The sequence below is a fragment of the Podarcis pityusensis genome (genome assembly GCF_964106645.2).
Source record: "Podarcis pityusensis genome assembly, chromosome: 10".
Taxonomy (NCBI): Eukaryota; Metazoa; Chordata; class Lepidosauria; order Squamata; family Lacertidae; genus Podarcis; species Podarcis pityusensis.
In genome coordinates, this window is record NC_138035.1 from 22,513,740 (window position 1) to 22,534,979 (window position 21,240).

Consider the following 21,240-nt stretch of genomic DNA (forward strand, 5'->3'; position numbering starts at 1 on the left):
ACTCTGTACACTTGGCTGAGAGACTGTGACTGGCCCAAGGTCACCCAGTAGACATATAAACTATGTGTACTGTATGTATAGTACCTATAAAAGAGCCATATCCCACACTGTGCTATATTTCTGCAGTATACTTCTATAACTATGGGATGCATCCAACTAAATTCCACTCAGTGCAGAGCCATTGAAAAATGAACGGATGTGGCTAACTTAGGCCTGCTCATTCCAATGGGTTTACTCTGAGTAGAACTTGGTTGGCTCCATTTGCATTTCCACACAGTTATATGCATATTGCTGCAGGTTCCTGACAATGTGATGATTACTATAGGAAAGCAATAATATCGTAAGTGTATATTGGGTATATAATCGTGCCTAAAATATTGCACAATAATAATTCATGTTTTAGCAGAACCAAGGGATGGGGAGTCTTGCTTCTCGTCAAATTTAAGGAGTGAGATGGGAATTAGAAAGAGATCTCTGTGGATCTATGAGTTTGAGAATCTCATTAAATTCCCATTCCTAGTCTCCATCTGCACATTCAACCATTCTTGTTTTTAAAAATCTCAGCATTGTACTAGTCCTGTTCAACCTCCCGGCCCGTGCTTTTCCCTGGCAGGCAGGCAGGGTTAGACTCATTGGCCTTGTCTCATTTGTCACATTCCTGGTGGCCTAACTCTGCCACCTTCCAGTGGATTGAGGGTGAACTTCTTCAGTGGGCAGATTTCCATGGTAGGGCAGGGTCCCTGCACAATTTAGAATCCTGATTGCGTAACATCCAAAATCTTTAAAAGGACGGGTAGCAGTTCTGGTGGTACCTCCTCCCCTCTGCAGCTCAGGTTATATCCACCATTGGTTCAAGATTATTATTTTTGCCACTTCTGTCTGCTGCAAAGTTTCAGCCAAGTTCAGGAAGCGATTACACAAGCTGTTATCCTCAATGTTCTACTGCCACCTAGAGGGTTTCTCTTTTTTTAATGTATTTTTATTAAAGATTTTCTTGGTTTACAAAAGTATGTGCAATCTCTCTCTCTCTCTCTCTCTCTCTCTCTCTCTCTCTCTCTCTCTCTTTCCCCTCCATATAACATTTTTTACAGATCAGTTTCATTTGTTGAGACATTAGGAAGAAAAGGGGGAAAGAGGTGGAGGGGGGAAAGATGAGTGGGGGTGGGGTCGGGTGGTGATGTTTCTATTTTACTTAATATATGTGGGGGTTTGTGTCAGCGTCGCTTGCGCAGGTTCTCTGCTATTCACTTGTGTTCCTTTGGTGGTGAGAGAGGTTGGGGTTGGCCTAGGGTGTGGTTGTTTGTTTGTGTTTGGCTGTGGTGGTCTTTGTTTTCATGTGAGTGAGGTGGCTGGGTGTTTTGGATCAGGTTAGCCATATTGATTAGTGTATGCTGTTGGTGGATTTTTGTCATTGTCTTGTTGGGCTGTGTGTGTGATAAAGGGGAGCCATACTGGGTGAAGGTGTCTTCTTCTGTTTGTCCCCATGTCAGTTTCAGTTTATTGCTTCATTTTTCTAGTAGGGCTGTTTCCCATACTATTTGGTACCATTGGTCCATGCTTACTCCTGACAGGTCTCTCCAGTGTCTGGCTATGATGTTTCTGGCTGCTGAAAGTAGGTGGGTTATGAGTTATTTGTGGTGTAAATGGGCATTATTGTCTTGGAAGATGTTTAGTAGGGTCAATTCTGAGGTGTGGTGGGAGTGCCCCAAAATCCAACTATTCTGGACAACAGCCATACGAGAAATATGTAAAATAACTAAGCAAGTATTATAGGGTTTCTCTTGAAACTTAACTAACCAACAGCAAAGGGGACTCGGTGATTGAAAAAGGAATCCAAGGCTGAGAAGTGAAAGAGTTAAGTGCAAACAAGTGGGTTCTGCAGCAAAATGTTGCAGCGTGGAGAGCTCCTATTAAATATACTCCTTTTCAGTCCCACTATCCCACACCCCCAGTTTTCTGTCCCAGCAGTCAGTCAGCATTCTGTTTTGTACTTCCAAGCAAGCAGGCTTGTTTTTTCCTGCTCTGGAAGGTAGAACTTGAACCAATGGCTTCAAGTTACAAGAAAGGAGTTTCCGACTAAACATATGGAAAAACTTTCTGACTGTAAGAGCTGTTCAACAGTGGAACAGTCTCCCTCAGGAGGTTGTGGACTCTCCTTCCTTGGAGATTTCTAAGCAGAGGTTGGATGCTTTAGCTGAGATTCTTGCATTGCAGAGGGTTGGATGATGGTGATGATGATGATGATGATGATAAAATAATTTATTTATATCCCACCCTCCCTGGCCAGAGCCGGGCTCAGGGCGGCTAACACTAGTAAAATTACAGTAAAAACATAATAGGGGGGGATTTAAAATACATGTTAAAATGCCATTTAAAATGCTGCCTCATTTTAAAAGTAGCCCATAAATCAAAACTGTAAGGGGAGGGAAACATAAGGGTCAGACTGAGTTCAAACCAAAGGCCAGGCAGCGCAGGGCCCTAGTATCTTGTGACAGAGCATTCCACCAAGTCGGGGCCAGTACTGAAAAGGCCCTGGCCCTAGCTGAGACCAATCTAACCACCTTGTGACTTGGGACCTCCAAAATGGTTGTCATTTGTGGACCTTAAGGTCCTCCGCGGGGCATACCAGGAGAGGCGGTCCCGTAGGTATGTGGGTCCTAGAAGACCTTTGCGGGTCTTCCAACTCTTAGATTCTATGATCCAGATACTCAAGTATGGTTGTTGTTTCTTGATTTTACTGATTTGTTTTTTGTAACCTGCTTTGAGGTTTTTAAAAATGAAATAAAATTTATGAACTAAATAAACAAACAAACAAAATTACTTACTTCAGCCTCCCTCAACACTGGGTCCCTAGATGTTGGACCCCCAACTCCCATCATCCCCAATTAGCAATACCAATGGTCAGGGATAATGGGAGTTGTAGTCCAGCAACATCTGGAGACCCAAGGATGAGGAAAACCAGTTGACACTGACTGACAGCAGTTTTCTGGAGTTTCAGATGGGGCAAATAGTCCTAGTCCAAAATGGAGATTTGGGTGGTGGTGGCTTGAATCTGGAATCTTCTGCATGCAAAGTAGATGCTATGCCCATCCCTGAGGTATCCTAGACCCAAGCCAGTTGTTTCTTTCAAAGCCAGAACTTTGAATTTTACCCCAGATAAGAGTTGTGAGAAGAACTCCACAGAGATCAGATTCCCATGGGCCTTTTTCCCTCTTCATTATTCAGACAGGAACTCATTGCACAAATGTTTATGACCCTGAAATTTGTTCACTCTTTTCCTTTATGTCTCTCTGACCATTTCACTTGAACAGAATAATAAATAGAAAAGGGAGAAAGAAAGAAAGAAAGAAAGAAAGAAAGAAAGAAAGAAAGAAAGAAAGAAAGAAAAAGATATAGTGAGTGAAGTCTACGAAGGCTTTTGAAGAAACCACCTATTCTTATCTGGTCAAGGCAACTACTCAGACCCGGATGGAGGGGAGAAAATAATTCACATTATGGTGAGGAATTGGAAAGGCATCATATGTCTATCTTTTCTGCCAACATCGAGTTTGTATCCTAAAATGTATTCCAACATTTTTAAAAGTCTTATACTTCACTGTCAAAATGTTTTTTTGTTTGCCTTTGCTTTAGTCGCTGGCAATATTCGAAGAGCATTTAAAATCTAAATTGCAGCAAAATATTTTTGTGCCACGGCCAGTGATGTTCTTAGCCAATCTGCTGCTTGAAATCAGTCCCAAAGAAAGGTTAGGAGCTTAGCTGTTCATTTCAGAGACGGAAGGAGGGAAGGGGGAAAGGAAAGGAATGGAGGTGGCGCTAGTCAACAGCAAGCTTGTTTGGACGATGCCAATTTGTAAGCTCCTGGCATGTGGGTGCATTTTGTGTGTCACTACCTGCCAGAGCAATTTGTCAGCAGGGCAAATTTCCTCCACGATGCGTCAGGTGCAGAGATGCTACAAAAACATAATTAAGAGTCTCTGCTTCCAAGATTCGGAGGAGGGGGAAAGAGCAATCTTGCTTCCACTTCAGGGAATTTGAATTATATAAAAAACATTATTCACTGAGAATAGGAATGGGAGTGGATGGCAGCAATTCAGCGCTTTATAGTATACTCTTTTCTCACCACCACATCTGGACAGCACCCAAAAATGTTCCTGTTCTCACCAGAAGCAGCTGTGTGCCATCTACCCCTGACCTCAAACACCAGGGGGGCGAGAGGGCCAAATGCAAGGAAAATGTCATTCGCCTAGGTTTAATTTATGCAGACAGAATTTTGGTTTGGTGTTTCTGCCCAAGGACGATGGCAGAAAATGACAAGCAGCACAACATCAGTTGAAATTAGGCAAACTCAGTTTGGTTGGAGGGGTCCTTCCCAGATGTAGGGCATATGGCTGCATCCCGAGCCCATTCACACAACCAAACTGGCATGTCTCAAATTTAGATCGCAAGGAGCACACATGTGGCAAAGCTGTCATTGCTGTTGCTCAACAAGTCTCTTGCTAGTATATTCATTTGTTCACTTTCAGTATTTATACCCAGCCTGCTGATAGTTTGCAATATATGTACAATACAATAAAACAGGCCCATGTTACTTGGGTATACTTAAGTTTTCCCTCATTCATCTGATGTTCCAATGACCACCCTTACAGACCCTCCAAGTGTCCCTATTTTCCAGAGACATCCCTGACTTAGAGAAGCTGTCCCAGTTTCCGATTTGATCCCACAATGTCCTGCTTTTCCCTAGGAAGTCCCTAATTTCACTGGAGAAATGTTGGAAGGTATGGAGTTATCCGACCCCTGGGCCATCTGAAGGCAATTCTGTTTTGGGAAGTTTTTTGGTGCGTTTAGTGTTTTATTATGTTATTATATATGTTAGAAGCTGCCCAGAGTGCTGGGGCAACCCAATAATATGTGTGGCGTATAAATAGTAAAATTATCATTATGGAATGGGATGTACCCATTTTCATCAGAAAAATGTTGGAGGGTATGCTCTTACTAATTATTGACACTTATAACCCACAAAAACAACACTGTGAGATAAGTTAGGCTGTGAGTTAGTGACTCAAGGTCACCCAGTGGAGATTTGAACTCTGGTCTCCCAGGTCCTGGTCCAACCCTCTAACTACTACACTGCCTCCTGTCTTCTCAATGGCAGCCAACTTTGGCAGTCATATGTTAAGTCCTTCACAGGCCAAGACTTCCTGGCCAGGCCACTGCTGACACCTGTCAGAGCCACTGCCCCTGGTGGCAGATGCAGGAAATGCTAAGGGAACAAATGTGTGAGAATCCTGCCCCAGTCCTCACATATTTCAGTCCTCATTTACCACAGTTCTACATCACTATCAAGAGGAGAAGAAAGGATGCTTAAATCAGGATTGAGGAGCCAAAAGTCTTGAATACCTTCTATTTTTAAAAATCAAGTCAATTTCAGCAATCAGTTTGGACAAAAAATGTATAAATTGTACACCAAATATAAATTAGAAAAACTCCCATGTGTCTCAAGATCAAGACATGCATCATATAAATGTGGCCTTCACAAAACAAAGTCTGAAGTCTGACCACATAGGAGAGAGGGAACATTTTTTTCTTGTACTGTATATGTGAATAAACCACCAGGTCATTCTAAAATTTGCCAAATAAAGCAATAAATTTAAAAATCAGCTTCTGAAGAGGTAGTCTGGAGCCATGGTCAGATTCTAGACAGTCAGGCTAGGGTCAGAGTTAAAATCCCCATGGTCTTCTCAACCTAGCCAACTTCAAAGGGGTGTTCTGCAGATTTATTTTATTTATAAGCGATTTAAACAGTTTGCATGCTGCCGAAATGCATCATCTCTACATGGTGTACAAGAAACACAATGCAGAGAGGTGAATGCGGATGCCAATCTGGGCTCCCCGAAGGAAAGGTGGGGTGGAAATGAAATTGTGCTAAAGGTTACAAATAAAAATTGTGCAGAAATTGTGATGCAAGACAAACAGAAGGAAAGAGAGTGTGGTGCAATTGCTTTCATTCTATGCACTTCCTTCTTCTGCCTCCATGTTATAATTCTGAACCAGGAGGGCAAGAACGTACATGGGCCAAAAAAGGGGTGAAAATGCAAGTAAATTTGGGACTCTAGATTAATGTACCATCTTAAGAACCATCACTAGCTGTTCTTCACAGAGTGCACTCCTGTCTTTCTTGTCCGTTACAAAAACTGTCATGGATGAGCCTACAATTACAGTGGTACCTCAGGTTAAGTACTTAATTCGTTCCGGAGGTCCGTTCTTAACCTGAAACTGTTCTTAACCTGAAGCACCACTTTAGCTAATGGGGCCTCCCACTGCTGCCCCACCACCGCCACACGATTTCTGTTCTCATCCTGAGGCAAAGTTCTTAACCCAAGGTAATATTTCTGGGATAGCGGAGTCTGTAACCTGAAGCGTATGCAACCTGAAGCGTATGTAACCTGAGGTACCACTGTATTCAAGTTGCTCTGGAATGCTGCTAAGGGTCAGGGAATGGATTCTCTTTCTCTCCCCCCCCCCCCCTTTTTGTCTTCCCTTCAGAGAAGCTTCATTTATGGCCAGCTAGAATTTGAAAGTGTTGCTGTTTAGATTTATAGCTCAGGCATTCCAGAGGCCCCCAGCCCAGGGTCTTGGAGTTGGGATGTGCTTTGCCCACGTGATCCAAGAAAGGTCAGGACAGCCTGGTGAGTGTTTCAAAAATAAATTTCCAAGATACACAGAGAGCACCATAAAGATTTGACATGGCCAATTCAAGCAGACCTAAAATGCTTCTTGTGACAAGTGTGTGTGTGTGTGTGTGTGTGTGTGCGCGTGCGCATGCATATAGTTATGCACGGTGGTACTCTTAGTTTTTAAACAGAGTGCATTCCGGAAGTCTGTTCGACTTCCAAACCATTCAGAAACCAAGGTGCGGCTTCCAATTGGCTGCAGAAGCATCCTGCAGCCAGTCGGAAGCCACGCCAGACGCTCAGCGTCCGAGGCAAAGTTTGCAAACTGAAACAGCTACTTCCGAGTTCCAAGTTGTTCATGAACTAAGCTGTTCGAAAACCAAGGTACAACTGCATGTGTATAAGCATTCTCCCAAAGGTGTCCCACAAGGCAGCAGATAGAGGTTATTCCTAAGGGTTTGTTCCCGAAGCCTTTATCCCAATTGAGTATAGCCGCAAAGCAGTGGAGGTTTAACATCCAAGTTTTCCTTCTCCTGGGTGGGATAACTTCCCAGATTGATGAGCCCCATCTGCCCCTCATTTCCCTCTGCAGAATGTGCAGAAACAGCCTTCCTGACCATTGAACCCATTATTGATCTCTTCCGCAAAGTCCCTAACTCACTGAGGGTTGAAGACCCATCGGCTACCCTCGCCTGGTTTAGCCACCCAGTCAGACTGTTTCCTGGGATGTGGCCGCTGTCACATGCTAGATCTGAGTGAGATCTGAGTGTAGGGTGGGGACCAAGGGGGGACATGTCCCCCACCAGAGGTACTGCCCCTCACCTAACATGCCATACACACACCAATGGTCTGACTCAACATATAAAGCAGCTTCGTACATTCTCTTCTTCCTCGTTCAAATGTTGCAACATTCCCTAGACTTTGCAGTTCAGATATGCCCTGGTGAAGGGAAGCTTTGCCTCTGCACATGACTGTGGCATGATGCGAAGTTTTGCTTCTAAGCTTTTCTTCTGCACATGCTGCGCAAACCGTTCCAATACTAAGACATTCCCTCATCACCCTAGAATGTTCAGTTCATATTGAGTTCATGAAAACATTATACCCTGACCTGTTCTTAACGCATTGTTGACCACATCTACGGAACGCGATTGTTATGTTCTTTCATGTCATGCTATATCAATCATTAGTAATAGTTTAAGTCTTGATACTCAATCATTAGTTAATAGTTTAATAAGGAGGTTTCACGCCTGTCCAATTCTGTGTTCCCTTTCCCTTCCCTTTCCCAACCTATAATCTATTGATGATTAATACCTATATTCAACCTTTGCTTTGTACTTGTGTTAACCAATCAGCAACAAGCACATATGTGGAAATGCTGTAATATTCAATAAAAGGGACTCGCCGAGCACATGCTCGGGAGATGCCTCCCGTATGACACCTTGCCATTCGTCTGTCGCTTATTTCAACCCAACACCCTGGCTTAGTTTGAATCAAGGGCACACAACGTAGATTTTAAAAAAAAAAAAAAAGATGAAAAAGTATGAGGCAGATTGAAAGAAAGCAGAGAATGCAGAGCACATCAGAACAGTGTATCGAAAACGCATTGTAAAAGAGCAGGTAAAATTGCCTTTGGTGGTGGCAGCAAAGCAGCATCAAGCAGAGAAATGCAGAGGGCTCTTACTGCAGCATGTGCGTCTTGCTGGCCTCCTTTTGTTTCTCAGGTACCTCGTAGTGAGGGGACATCTTCCCCAGGCCACTGTCACTCAGCATGCGCTTTCGAACAGCAGGATTCCACCGATCTGATATTCTGAGGAAAAGATTTCCAAATGGAAAACACCATTATTCTCAGATGGGAGTTTTTGCTTTATTTTTGGGTGGGGTGGGGTAGCGCTGCTCGGTTCCCCTTTTCAAATGTGAACCTACTTAAATTAGCACTTCAGGAACCCACACGCTAACTGAAACACGGCTAAATCCGTGCTTCTCCAAATGTTGAAGTTCTGTGCTCATGCCAAAAACAATGCATTGGGGGGGTGGAGGTGTAAAGTCATGCCTCGTATTGTGTTTGCTTCAGGTTGAGCGTTTTCAGGTTGCGTCCCGTGGCGACCCGGAAGTACCGGAAAGGGTTACTTCTGGGTTTCGTCGCATGCGCAGACGCTCAAAATGACATCACACGCATGTGCAGAAGTGGCGAATTGCGACCCGTGCACGCGCAGACGCAGGTTGCGTTCTGCTCAGGTTGCGAACGGGGCTCCAGAACGGATCCCATTCGCAACCAGAGGTACCAATCTATTAGTGCACACAAATCAGTAAACTGAATGCAAAAATACATAAATTAGGGATTTTTTTCTAACAGGTGAATTTGCAAGCCAGCCTTGGTATTTTGGGGGCAAATTACATGCAGACTTTTTAATGAACTGCTTTTAAGTTTTTTGTTTTGTTTTGTTTTACAATCAAGCAGCAATTGCAAACTGCAGCAGACATGAGGCAAACAGAAGACGGGATAAATGAGAGACTGAGAAAATTTCACTCCCACCTCTAAAGTGGGCGCATATTTTTCCCTACCCCTCCCCTGCTCCAGAAGACAGCTCAGGAGCTTGTTGCTTCCAAAGGGAGAGGATGAGGGGATCACATGCTGAGACAGCAAAGTGATGGTGGATGGGTTTCACAAGCCAATTCCTTCTCTTTACTGGTTTGCAAACTTTTACTCTTTACTGGTTTGCAAACCTCTTTTCCTGTGTGCAGTGTGGGCATTAGAAAATCATCTGTTGAAGGAACTGGGCAGGAATTTTTATTTGGGTGGGTGGGTGCGCGTGCGCCGCCTTATTAGCCTAGGAACCCGCCTGCCTTTTGCCTGCTTCACATTGTTCAGTTCATTCAGCATTCCTGCAGTGGTGTGGATGGTGCCTGTTGCAGCATGAAGCATGGACAGGGAAGGAAAGAATGGGTGAAGAGATAATGAGGGAAATGAGGCGCTGTTGGGTAGAGATCTGCCAGTACTTTGTGTTTGGGGTGACATGGAGGCATCCTTGAGGCCTGGCATGCGCACCTTAGATGACTGCTCAGCACCCTGGCAAGGAAGGTGTTTGTTTACTGCTCCACATCCTTTGCTGGAGAGCTCCTGTCTGAGGCTGGAACACGTGCCCAGGAAGGCTTGAGAGATGCTTCCCTACCAGAATGAGTTAAACCCTCACCTGCCTGTACTTCTTGAATTTAGTTGAAGCTGGGTTAATTGAGTTGAAGTTGGTTTGCTGCTTTTCCAACTTGTTCTATTTCGAATAAATATAACTCTAATTCCAGTACTGTCTCTGAGGCTCCTTTGCAGGTGTGGGGGCAAACTGAAACTGACTGATTCATCCATATTACTATTCCCAGAAGAGGATCATTCCATGCCTTGCTTCTCTGCAGAGTTGATTATTCACAACTCTTCTCATACTCTTGCATGTTTCCTTAACCATTATTTTCACCTGCCAATCTTATAAGGTTGCAAGAGGGCTCTTCAGCTGAACTCCTGATACTCCTGCCATCTGGGTTGCCACTCATGGACTATTTCAGACACAACACTGATGAAATGCAATTAAGATTTGTTGTGAAAATCTAAAAGGCATTTCTTACAATGCACAACAATCTTCAGTTTGAAATAGATAAGACAGATGTTTCATTGTACCTTCTCCTTTTTTTTTGAACTGTGACCATTTCTGGTGAAGAAACCTCTAAGCAAAATAAACAAATAAATTCCCAGGATGCCTTTAGGAAAGTAGCGCCAATCAAACAGGTTCTAAATTCTTTGAAGCAGTTTGCATAAAATTGCATAAACTAATGTTCCTTTATTTAGTTTAAGTCAGAGGAGCAAAAATTCAGATACCCAGAAGTCACTGGCAGTTAAAACCATCAGGACCAATAACTGGTATCTGGGTAACCTGAAGCAAGCAGGATGCCGAATTCCCATGTTGGCTGAGTCCTTGCATCTCTCAAAGGAGCAAGCATTAATCACACATCTCTGGTTTATAATTTAGCCTGTATGAACACTTTCTCCCTTTTTGTACTCTTCACAACGGTGAATGCATGAAACTGTCCTCTGGAGCAGCTCCCATTATACAAGGGGAAGGTACGGTATGTACAGAGACTTCCAGATCCCACTTCATGCTGGGGGAAAAGAAGAAATTTACCCAGAGGCCTGCTCCACTACCAGATCAGGCATTCCTGGAGGCGTCCCTGCAGGCTGCGTTGCCACCATTTCTGGGTCCAGAATAAAAATCTCGTCCTGCGAAATTTCAGTCACGAAGTGCAAATGTTCCTGCAGCAACAGCATGAGAGTGAATGATTAATCCATAGTTTGTGCACAATGAACTAAATGGAACTCAATTTCTAGACATAAAGAAAGTGTTTGTCATGATTAGCAGGCCATGGCCATTGCGTGGAAAGGAACTGAAAATCCTTCCCATACAAAAGCTTTCCTTGTAGATAGAAAATACAGAAGAAAACTTATTCATGCCATGCATAATTAAACGACGGCACTCGCTCCCATAGGAGACAGTGATGGCCACCAATACTTTAAAACAGGATTAGACAAATTAATAGAGGAAAAGTCCTATTGATCAGCAATGTTGGCTACACTCTGCCATCATGATCAGGGGCAGTAATGCTTTTGGATGCAAGTTGCTGGAAACTGCAGGAAGGAGAGAATGCTCTTGTGGTTGGGTGCTATATAAATGTTTCCCACAGGCATCTGACTGGATACTGTGAAAACAGGATGTTGGACCTGATGGGTCACTGGCCTGATCCAGCAGGCTCTTCTTATGTCCTTAGATAACCAAGCATGTGTGTCCAAACATCACACAAAGAAGTCCATTAAGGGGGTGGCACCAGAAATGTCTTTTATTTCCCAACACACCATATAATGCAAAAACAAACAACAAAAGCCACCCCTGGATCTTGTGCATGGTGAATGGCTGGCCTTAAGGAGGATGCACAGAGATTTCAACTGACCACCACAAGCTGGGTGCTTTTATTGAAAGACTTGAACCAATGGCTTCAAGTTCCAAGAAAGGAGATTCCAACGAAGCATCAGGAAAAAATACTTTCTGACAGTAAGAGCTGTTTGACAGTGGAATAGTCTCCCTTGGGAGGTTGTGGCCTCTCCTTCCTTGGAGGTTTTTAAGCAGAGGTTGGATGGTCACCTGTCATAAATGCTTTAGCTGATATTCCTGCATTGCATTGGGGTCCCTTCCAACTCTCTACAGTTCTATGATTCCATGACTCTTGCATACAGTGGAGAGTGGGTTGGAACTGGGCCACTGGTACATAGTGTTAGACTCACTGGGTGGCTATAAATCACCATCTCAGCGGGGGCAGCTGCCCACTTGGACTGGCTGGGCAGGGAGACCAAAATCAGGTGAAGCCAGCAGTAATGTCAGGCAGAGCCAACTAATTCTACTTTTGTCTCCATCCTACTCCCTGGATGTTCACACTGTGACTAAGGAGGAGGAAGATGATTGGCAGTGCTACTGCCAGGATTGCATGTAAGTAAGAAGACAGGCTGGTTGAGTCTGGCTGAGCAGAGGCTGAGGTTAGTGGGGCAGTGCCCCATTTGCTCCTTCTCCCAGTTTCAATTCCCACCTATAAAATGAGGCAGGTGACCATAAAATATTGTTATGGGGATGAAAAAAAGGCTAAAGCATTGCCTGCTAAGGCTATGCACACTGATTGGGGAATAGGTTCTGTTGAATTCAGTGGAATTTATTCCACATCGTGGACACGGGTGGCGCTGAGGTCTAAACTACTGAGTCTCTTGGGCTTGCCAATCGGAAGGTCAGCGGTTCAAATCCCCACAACGGGATGAGCTCTCGTTGCTCAATCCCAGCTCCTAGCAGTTCGAAAGCACACCAAAAAGTGCAAGTAGATAAATAGATATCGCGCTGGCGGGAAGGTAAACGGCGTTTCTGTGCGCTGCTCTGGTTTCGCCACATGACCCGGAAAAACTCTGTGGACAAACGTAGGTTCACTTGGCCAGTAAAGCTAGATGAGCGCCACAACCACAGAGTCGTTCGCGACTGGACTTAATGGTCAAGGGTCCCTTTAGCTTTACTTTTATACACACATCACATTGAGCTCCACACATTCTATAGGACTGCAACAGAAATATATACAGTAGATGGGATGCTGGAATGGATGGACCATTGGTCTGATGCAACAGGGCTCTGCTTATAGTCCCAGAAAGCATCAAACACACCTTTATTTAGTTTGTTGCAGCTGCACAGCCAATAAATGTTGTTCTGTTTTTTTAAAAAGGAAGCCTAAACAGAATTACTACTACTGTTTGCGAAACTTCCAGTAAATGCTCAACACGCACACAAAGTGCTACATTTCTGACAAATGTCAGTACCATTAGTTTGATGTGCTTTTAAAGCATGGAGATGTATTTTGTGCTGGCTTGTAACATTATCATAATTTCCAGAGTTATCTTATCTCCCATGCAGTGGATTAGGATTTCAGGCAGACTGTAAACAGCAAATGGAGATAAACGCGGAGATTTACTTTTTAAAATGCAGCTGTCCCGAGCACAGAAAGATAAGCAAGAAAGGAGACGAAAGTTGTGCTATTAGACATCAAACTGGGTTTGAGCCAGGAAGACAGAGCAGATCCTTTTTGCCTCTAAATGTTCTTTTGACTTTGGCTGTCTTCTGCCAGTGCACACAGGGTGTTTTATTTAATTCATACTCTACTGAATGCAAGAGTCTCCAATATTTTTGAATTTGATTTTCCAACATTTAAACAACGGGCTCAAGTTTTCTCTGAGATTTGGAGTCCTGAGTTGCAAAAAAAATGTGACTTAATTTGCATGCAGCACATCCTAGAATTTTAATTCAGCATTGCTTAGAATCATAGAATTGTAGAGTTGGAAGAGACCCCGCGGTTCATCTAGTCCAATCCCTGAAGTGAAGGAATCACAGCTAAAGTGTCCCTGACAGATGGATATCCAACCTCTGTTTAAAAACTTGAAGAGTAGGAGAGTCCATCTCCTTCTGAGGTCATGGAACATCACAGATCAATCGTATCCTATAGATGGACACTTGATCATCTGCCCCAACTATGCAACTGATAAACAATTAGATATAACAAGATGTTGCTATTTGGTTATTGTCCTGTTATCTGGAGTATAATGGTAAATCCAATCCTGTACCATCTGACGTAGGGGACGCGGGTGGCGCTGTGGGTTAAACCACAGAGCCTAGGACTTGCCGATCAGAAGGTCAGCTGTTCGAATCCCCACGATGGGGTGAGCTCCCATTGCTCGGTCCCTGCTCCTGCCAACCTAGCAGTTCAAAAGCACGTCAAAGTGCAAGTAGATAAATAGGCGGGAAGGTAAACGGCGTTTCCGTGTGCTGCTCTGGTTCACCAGAAGCGGCTTAGTCCTGCTGGCCACATGACCCGGAAGCTGTACGCCGGCTCCCTCGGCCAATAAAGCGAGATGAGCGCCGCAACCCCAGAGTCGGTCATGACTGGACCTAATGGTCAGGGGTCCCTTTACCTTTACCTTTACCATCTGACATAATCTTTTAAAGCAGTTCCTTTGCCAACCTAGTGCCTTCCTGATGTTTCAGACTCCAGATGTTTTTGACTGGGCTGGCTGGGACTGGTGGGAGTACAAAATACAATCAGAGCACTACGGTGGCAAGGATTGCTTTAAGGGGAATGAAAGGAAGAAAAGGTGCTGTGGTGTACCTGAGATCTGTCGATGCGGTAAAAGCGATCGGCCGAAGTTGCTGGAAATAAGAAGGAAATAACTACATTAAAGAAAAGGTCTGGAGGGGAAATGTTCTTAAAGCTTGCTATTTCTTCTTCTTCTAAAAGTTCAGCAAAATTCTCAGCAGCAAAAACTCTTACATACCAAAACAACAACAACCCACCACCCAACAATTCTATTTTGATGCTTCAACCATGCTATTCATTTATTTTATTTATTAAATTTATGCTACACCCTTCATCCGAAGGTGTACAGTATGAAGTGTTTGCAAAGTACATGTGCAAGTAAAGCTCACTGAGATCCTGGGGTATTTGTTCTTGCAGAATTTGTCTGTTATATAATCATACAGCCTATAATAAGCATGAATAGGATTACCCTGTAACATGTGACCATGTGTTGTTTGTGCATGTGATTTAAGACATTTGATGGACAGCTGGTATATTAGCAATCATGTGTAGAATGGACCTGCATTTCAGTTACGCATTTTATTTTGAAACTTTGTAAGACCAGCATGGGAAATAAATAAGTAGACAAATAAGGCAAGAAAATAGCAATGCAATACTCTTGTCTGATAATAACACATTTCCAAAATGGCAGGATTTCCCCAGGGGCTCTCTCTTGTCTCTTCTGGGGTAGGGGGGAGAAATGTATTACCAAGTGACATCTCAGATAGCAGGTGCTACAGGACACCAGCCGTACTCTCCATAATTAACATTACATACATCGTCAACAACAACTGATTGCCTTGATGGTGAATGATAATGGAATACACACATGTATTGATTTAACAGACAGTAGATTCAAATTCATTTTAAGGACAGCTAGAAAAGCTTCAATTATCAGAGGCTGCTCTAGGAAAATGTGACCGGTGTGGTTGCACTGGGTTCAGAGCTTCTGGGGAGCTGGAGCAGGGTCTACCACTATTGCTTTATTTATTCATACATACATACATACATACATACATACCCTGCCCATCTGGCTGGGTTTCCCCAGCTACTCTGGGCGGCTCCCAACAGAATAATAAATAAATAAATAAATAAATAAATAAATAAATAAATAATGTGATAAAACATCCAACATTAAAAACTTCCCTAAACAGGGCTGCCTTCAGATGTCTTCTAAAAGTCAGATAGTTGTTTATTTCCTTGACAGGAGGGTGTTCCACAGGGAGGGTGCCACTACCGAGAAGGCCCTTTGCCTGGTTCCCTGTAGCTTCACTTCTCGCAGTGAGGGAACCACCCAAAGGCCCTCAGCACTGGATCTCAGTGTCTGGGCTGAACGGAATGGGAGACAAGAGGCAGGGGGCACTGGATTTTGGCGCCACACAGGGTGCCACTGAAATTTGAGACAACCAAGGTCCGCCACTACAGTTACCCTTGGCAAAACTCTTAAATGTGAGTGTCTAAGTAGATTCCTCAGACAATGTATACACAATACCAGTAAAGCACATTCATTTCCTAAAAGAATTCTGGGCACTGTTGTTTGTTAAGGCTTGCTGGAAATTGTAACTCTGTGAGGGGTAAACTACAGCGTCCAGAATTCTTTTGAGAGAAAGAATGTGTTTGGAATGTGCTTTAAAGGTTTAGTGTATAAACGGCCTACGTCCTCTTTGCTGCAAGGATGAATGAAACCATCTTCTGCACTTACCATCTAGGAAGCACCATCTAGGAGAAAGCCTCTGAACCGACAATGCTCTTGGGAAAGAGGTTTCCTGGTCCTGGATAGAACAAGAGGAGGAGGGAGGGAAAAAATTAAGAAATAAGAAGGAGGAGGAGGAGTTGTTCTTCATATTTTATCTGTTCAAGGTTATGGCCATCCAGCACCCATTTAGACCGGGAGAATCTTCTTTCGAAGACTAAAATTTTAGATTTTTCATAATTAATGGATAAACCATTTCCAGAACAGTAATCAGAAAATTTCCTCAACAGATAATTCAAACCCGGTCTGGAACGTGAGATGATGGCCGCGTCATCAGCATATAACAGCAAGGGGGTCCTTCTCATTCCTATTTTTGGAATGTGTCCATCTGGGTCCATTAAGTTCTCTTCTAGGTCATTTAAGAATAGACAAAACAATGTGGGGGCCAAAATACAACCCTGTCTCACCCCCCTAGTCATCTCGATGCTGTTTGATAGCTGTCCCTGTCGACCGCATCGGACCTGCAGTTTGGTTCCATTGTACAGGGCTTTTATGAGAAAAAGAAGTCGTTTGTCCTGCAAAATCAGACTTAATTTGGACCATAGCTGGGATCTGGGGATGGAGTCAAACGCTGATTTCAGATCCATGAAGGCCACGAAGAGTTTACCCTGTAGAGGCTTGGTATACTTCTCGGCTAGGAAGGACAGCATTAGACAGCGGTCTGTTGTTGAATGCTTCTCACGAAAAGCTGCCTGGGCTTCAGATAGTATATTGTGTTCATTTAGAAAAGTTGTCAGTTTGCTACTGAGGAAACGGGCATACAGCTTCCCAATTATTGAGAGCAGGCTAATTGGCCTATAATTGGAAGGCCATCACTGGAAAGGACAGCTTATAGGTAAAACAGAAAGGCCCCAAGAAGCTCAGAGATAAAGACAGACATTGTGGAGGCAATGGTGATAGGAGTGGATTGAGGGTTGTGGACAAATGCCAGTACGTGTGCTTCAAGGATTCAGAAGATAATTCACAGGCCACACAGAAGGAGGGACTCGAAGCAAGGGAGAGAGATGGCACCACAAACATGTTCAGGCAATTAGTTAATTAAATACAGTACTAGATCTGAAGGCAATTTGCTCCCTCCCACCACCAACGCTCCATGCTTGTTACAGTCAAATCCCCAGGATTAGCTACCTTGTCAACTCCCCTCCCACTTATTTATTTAATGCAGAGAAGTGTGTCCCCTTGGGCAAAGAACAGTTTTTCTGAGTCTTAATATATTTCCGTAACACTGCACCATTCGCATAGTTGCAAATAATATGAAATATATCAACATCGGGCAATAGGAATTTCTTCCTCCTTCTGAGTGAGAAGGTTAATGGGAGCGAGTCTTGACTCACAGGATGGATTGGACTGAGTTTGCTAGACCTGGTGAAAAGGTGAGGAAAACACACTTAAGACACTTATCCATCACACTTAACACTGAGTAATATAGTGTATCGCAGATATCAGTTATCTCTTGGGGATGCTGCAATAGCAGTTTTATTTTATCATAAATCCTGCCACTGAAATGTTGGTGCAGATATGGTTATTAACTGCATTTAACCTAAAAGTTATTTTCAAGGTGATAGCTGGAGGGATTGCTTTGTCAAACAACATGTTTCCTACAAAGTCCTGTTGATATTGTAGAGTTAGCTTTCAAATAAACATGTTTAGGATTGCATGTGAAAAATGGCTTTACTTCAAATAAACACAGGGTTCGGGTGATGAGGAAGCAGTGGGCGGGGGCAGCCAACTTTTTCAGCAGGGGGCCGGTCCACTGTCCCTCAGACCTTGTGGGGGGCCGGATTATATATATTGGGGGGGGGGAATGAATGAATTCCTATGCTCCATAAATAACCCAGAGATGCATTTTAAATAAAAAGACACATTCTACTCATGTAGAAACACGCTGATTCCCGGACAGTCTGTGGGCCAGATTTAGAAGGCAATTGGGCTGGATCCGGCCCCTGGGCCTTAGTTTGGCTACCCATGCTCTGGGTGCTGCCTAAGGTATGGTCCAGCAACAGCTACAATACAGTGGTACCTTGGGTTACATACGCTTCAGGTTACATACGCTTCAGGTTACAGACTCCGCTAACCCAGAAATAGTACCTCGGGTTAAGAACTTTGCTTCAGGATGAGAACAGAAATCCTGCTCTGGTGGAACAGCAGCAGTGGGAGGCCCCATTAGCTAAAGTGGTGCTTCAGGTTAAGAACAGTTTCAGGTTAAGAACGGACCTCTGGAACGAATTAAGTACTTAACCCGAGGTACCACTGTATTAAACTTTTGCAAATATTACTTTATTGTAAATTTAAATGCTTAATCAGGATCGTATATGAAAAGTGAGCTTCCACATGCCTATCCACCAGTTGATAATGGCAACAACCACTAGGGACACTTGCATGTGGGAAACAGTACAGAAAGGGAAAGGCTCATGGGAAAAGCACATCCTTTGCTTGCAAAATGTGCCAGGTTAAACCCCTCACATTTCCAGGTAGGAAATGAGGGGCTCCTGTCTGAAACTCTGGAGAGCTGCTGCCAATCTGTGTAGCTAATACTAAACCAGTCTCAGCACCAATCAGTTTCCCAGAGAAAGAACTTCCATGGAATCTCCTAAGCAACACTTTCCAAAGGAATCACCTCACACATTCAGGTGTGAGCCACTGAGTGACATGCATGCATGAATGAACTCTTCGGGGTGGATTCACATGACTGAAAAATTGCCCCCGGCTGGACAGTAAAATCAATGAGTGAGCCAAACAGCCATGCATTTGTCAGATTATTATTTTCCCCAATTGGTTTTTAGGCTGCAATGACGATTACACCCACACACTTTCATTGCAGATTGAAAATCTATCTGGACATGCCATGCTGTGACGGATGGTTGCTCAGCCAATTGTACGATACCTGGAGCTTGCCACACAGCCAGGCCAATTTTCAGTAGTGAGAATCACTCCTATGGGTATTTTTGAACTTTGTGATGGATTATACTGGGCTATTGTGAATCTATATGAGAATAATTGCATATAAGCTGAGCAGTCAGTAACCGGGTCAATAATGTATTGCCAGTGTCACAAGAACATACCTAGAGGAGCAGACCAAAGGCTCATCCAGCCCTGTGTCCTCTTCTCACTGTGGTCACCGAGATCCCTGTGGGAAGCCTGGTAGCCAGATACAAGCACAACAGCACTCTCCCGCATTTGTGCTCAACGGAAACTGATGTTAAGAGGCATACAGCCTTCAGCAGTGGAGCAATTCTACAGCATCATGGCTAGCCATTGATGCCATTGGTCAAATCTATTGAGTTATGTTAAATGGGTGTTTAGTTTTAAAATTCAGCCTCTAAAATGTGCACCGAGAAAAGTAAACAAATGTGGAGCACTAGCCTGTCCCATGTTGTTGTTGTTTAAACATTGCAGCCTGCTAGAGGCTCTTAGCTAGTAAACGAAGCCAGCTTTGAAGAAAGATATAGCACCATGGCCAAAAATATGCAACTGAACTGTAAATACCATCTGGATTGTGGTCGACTCCAAAAAAACAACTGTTCTTGGCTCATGCATTCTTGGTGTGCAAGAAGCCAGCCCTCTCTGCCTGGACAATTTCTAAAACCATACTGTTACAACAATTAGGGTTTAATTCATTGAAAGACTCCATCTCTTATTTCTCACGACCAGGCTGATACTCATTAGCTTGGCATGAGATTTCTGCTGGTGGTTAATGGCCTTTACATCGGTCCCATGAGAAGCTGCAAGATTCGTCTTATTAGCTGCTGCCTCCGGGCTTGTTTTAAGTCGTCTATCTATCATCCACTTCCCTCCTTCGTTATGCAGGATGGGGAAGCAAATGATGCTCCCGACACCCTTCTCATGCAAGCTCCCAAGAGATTCAAAGATATGGCAAACCCAGAAGGAAAGCCTGACTTGTGCTGCTTTTGCAAGAACTATTTCTATCACATAAATCCTCCATCCACTTCACACACCAGAATCAACCAAAGGATGGCTTCTCCTTCCTATGTTTAGGCATGAACCCTGCTCTGAGTGCAAATTTCAGAGCGTTTACTTTCTCTGGAAAAGAGCGAGCCATGGGGAATTATGGGGAATTTGTAATACCTTAATTAATTGATTTATTATCATCACCACCACAACCACCAACCTCACTTGGTGAGTGTCAACAGGATTATAGCTAAATCATGTCCAGTGTAAAAGAGGAGGATGATAGCAGCATGTCTATGCAGTTTGCAGAAGTACCAAGTTTAGGGGGGTGTTAAGGGGGCAGCCCCTGCCATCCCCAAAAATAAAATGGTCCAATAAGGACTGAGCATGCTCAGCTGCCTCAGCACACTGAAAGTCTGGAGGGGGGCAGGGAAGAAAACTGCAGGTGGGACAGGATAGATTCTTCTGGAAGACAGAATTTTTCACTGGCTGGGGCACTGAGCAGCAAACCTCCATCCGACAGCATTTTGCTGTGGACCCCAGCAGTAATTGTTCTTGCAGCACAGGAATTCTCAGTTAATCCTAAAAATTGTGATGTGATGGGCACCAAAGGACAGAAAGGAGGAAGCTCCAGGGTACACTGTACAACTGAAAGTGGTGGAAATAAACCACAGGATAGACCCTGCAATATTCTATGCATCCCACGTTGCAGAAAGAAAGGTTCAGCTATGGCTGCACTTTCAGAGAGGCATCCTTTGGAATCTCTTGCACGAATCTGGGACATAGCACCTCTCCACCCCTAGCTATATTTTTTGGGCACCCCAAAAAACTGCATTGATTGCTGGTGCAGCAGTGCCAGCCTCACACATAGACCTGCTTGCTCTGCTGCAGAGAATAGTGCAGTTGTTGCTCAGCTGATCTACTAATTAACTTGAGTGCAGACACTGCTTTAGGTAAAAGATGCAGAGAATGAGGAATATATGAGAAACACTGACTTTGATAACTCAGATAAAGATAGTTTGACAAGAAGAGGAGAGGGGAGATTCCTGGGCGCAGCTGCACAGCCAATGCAGCCTTCGCTTTTGGCAGCCATCCACTCGGAGACGGAATCTATTGACTCTCTCCCTGTAACTTTGTAGAAGACAATCCAAACACAGCAACTGAACCAGAGGGAGGTGGAGCTCTCACTTACATGAGGGTGGGTGTCTATGTATTAAA

The 21,240-nt window shown here is 43.9% G+C and overlaps 1 protein-coding gene across 8 annotated transcripts in view; it reads right to left on the reverse strand.

The window, feature by feature from the left end:
* DGKI (diacylglycerol kinase iota) overlaps window positions 1–21,240 on the reverse strand; it is a 254,537-nt gene that overhangs the window by 33,887 nt on the left and 199,410 nt on the right. For 6 of the 8 annotated variants that reach the window (XM_081023972.1, XM_081023969.1, XM_081023974.1 and 3 more), the window contains 4 exons: window positions 16,063–16,132; window positions 14,394–14,434; window positions 10,838–10,965; window positions 8,353–8,478 (listed from right to left, as the gene is read on the reverse strand). In XM_081023972.1, the coding sequence (XP_080880098.1) occupies window positions 8,353–8,478; window positions 10,838–10,965; window positions 14,394–14,434; window positions 16,063–16,132 (365 nt within the window). The remainder of the gene's footprint in view (window positions 1–8,352; window positions 8,479–10,837; window positions 10,966–14,393; window positions 14,435–16,062; window positions 16,133–21,240) is intronic. The other 2 variants (XM_081023975.1, XM_081023973.1) reach the window with 1 other exon arrangement.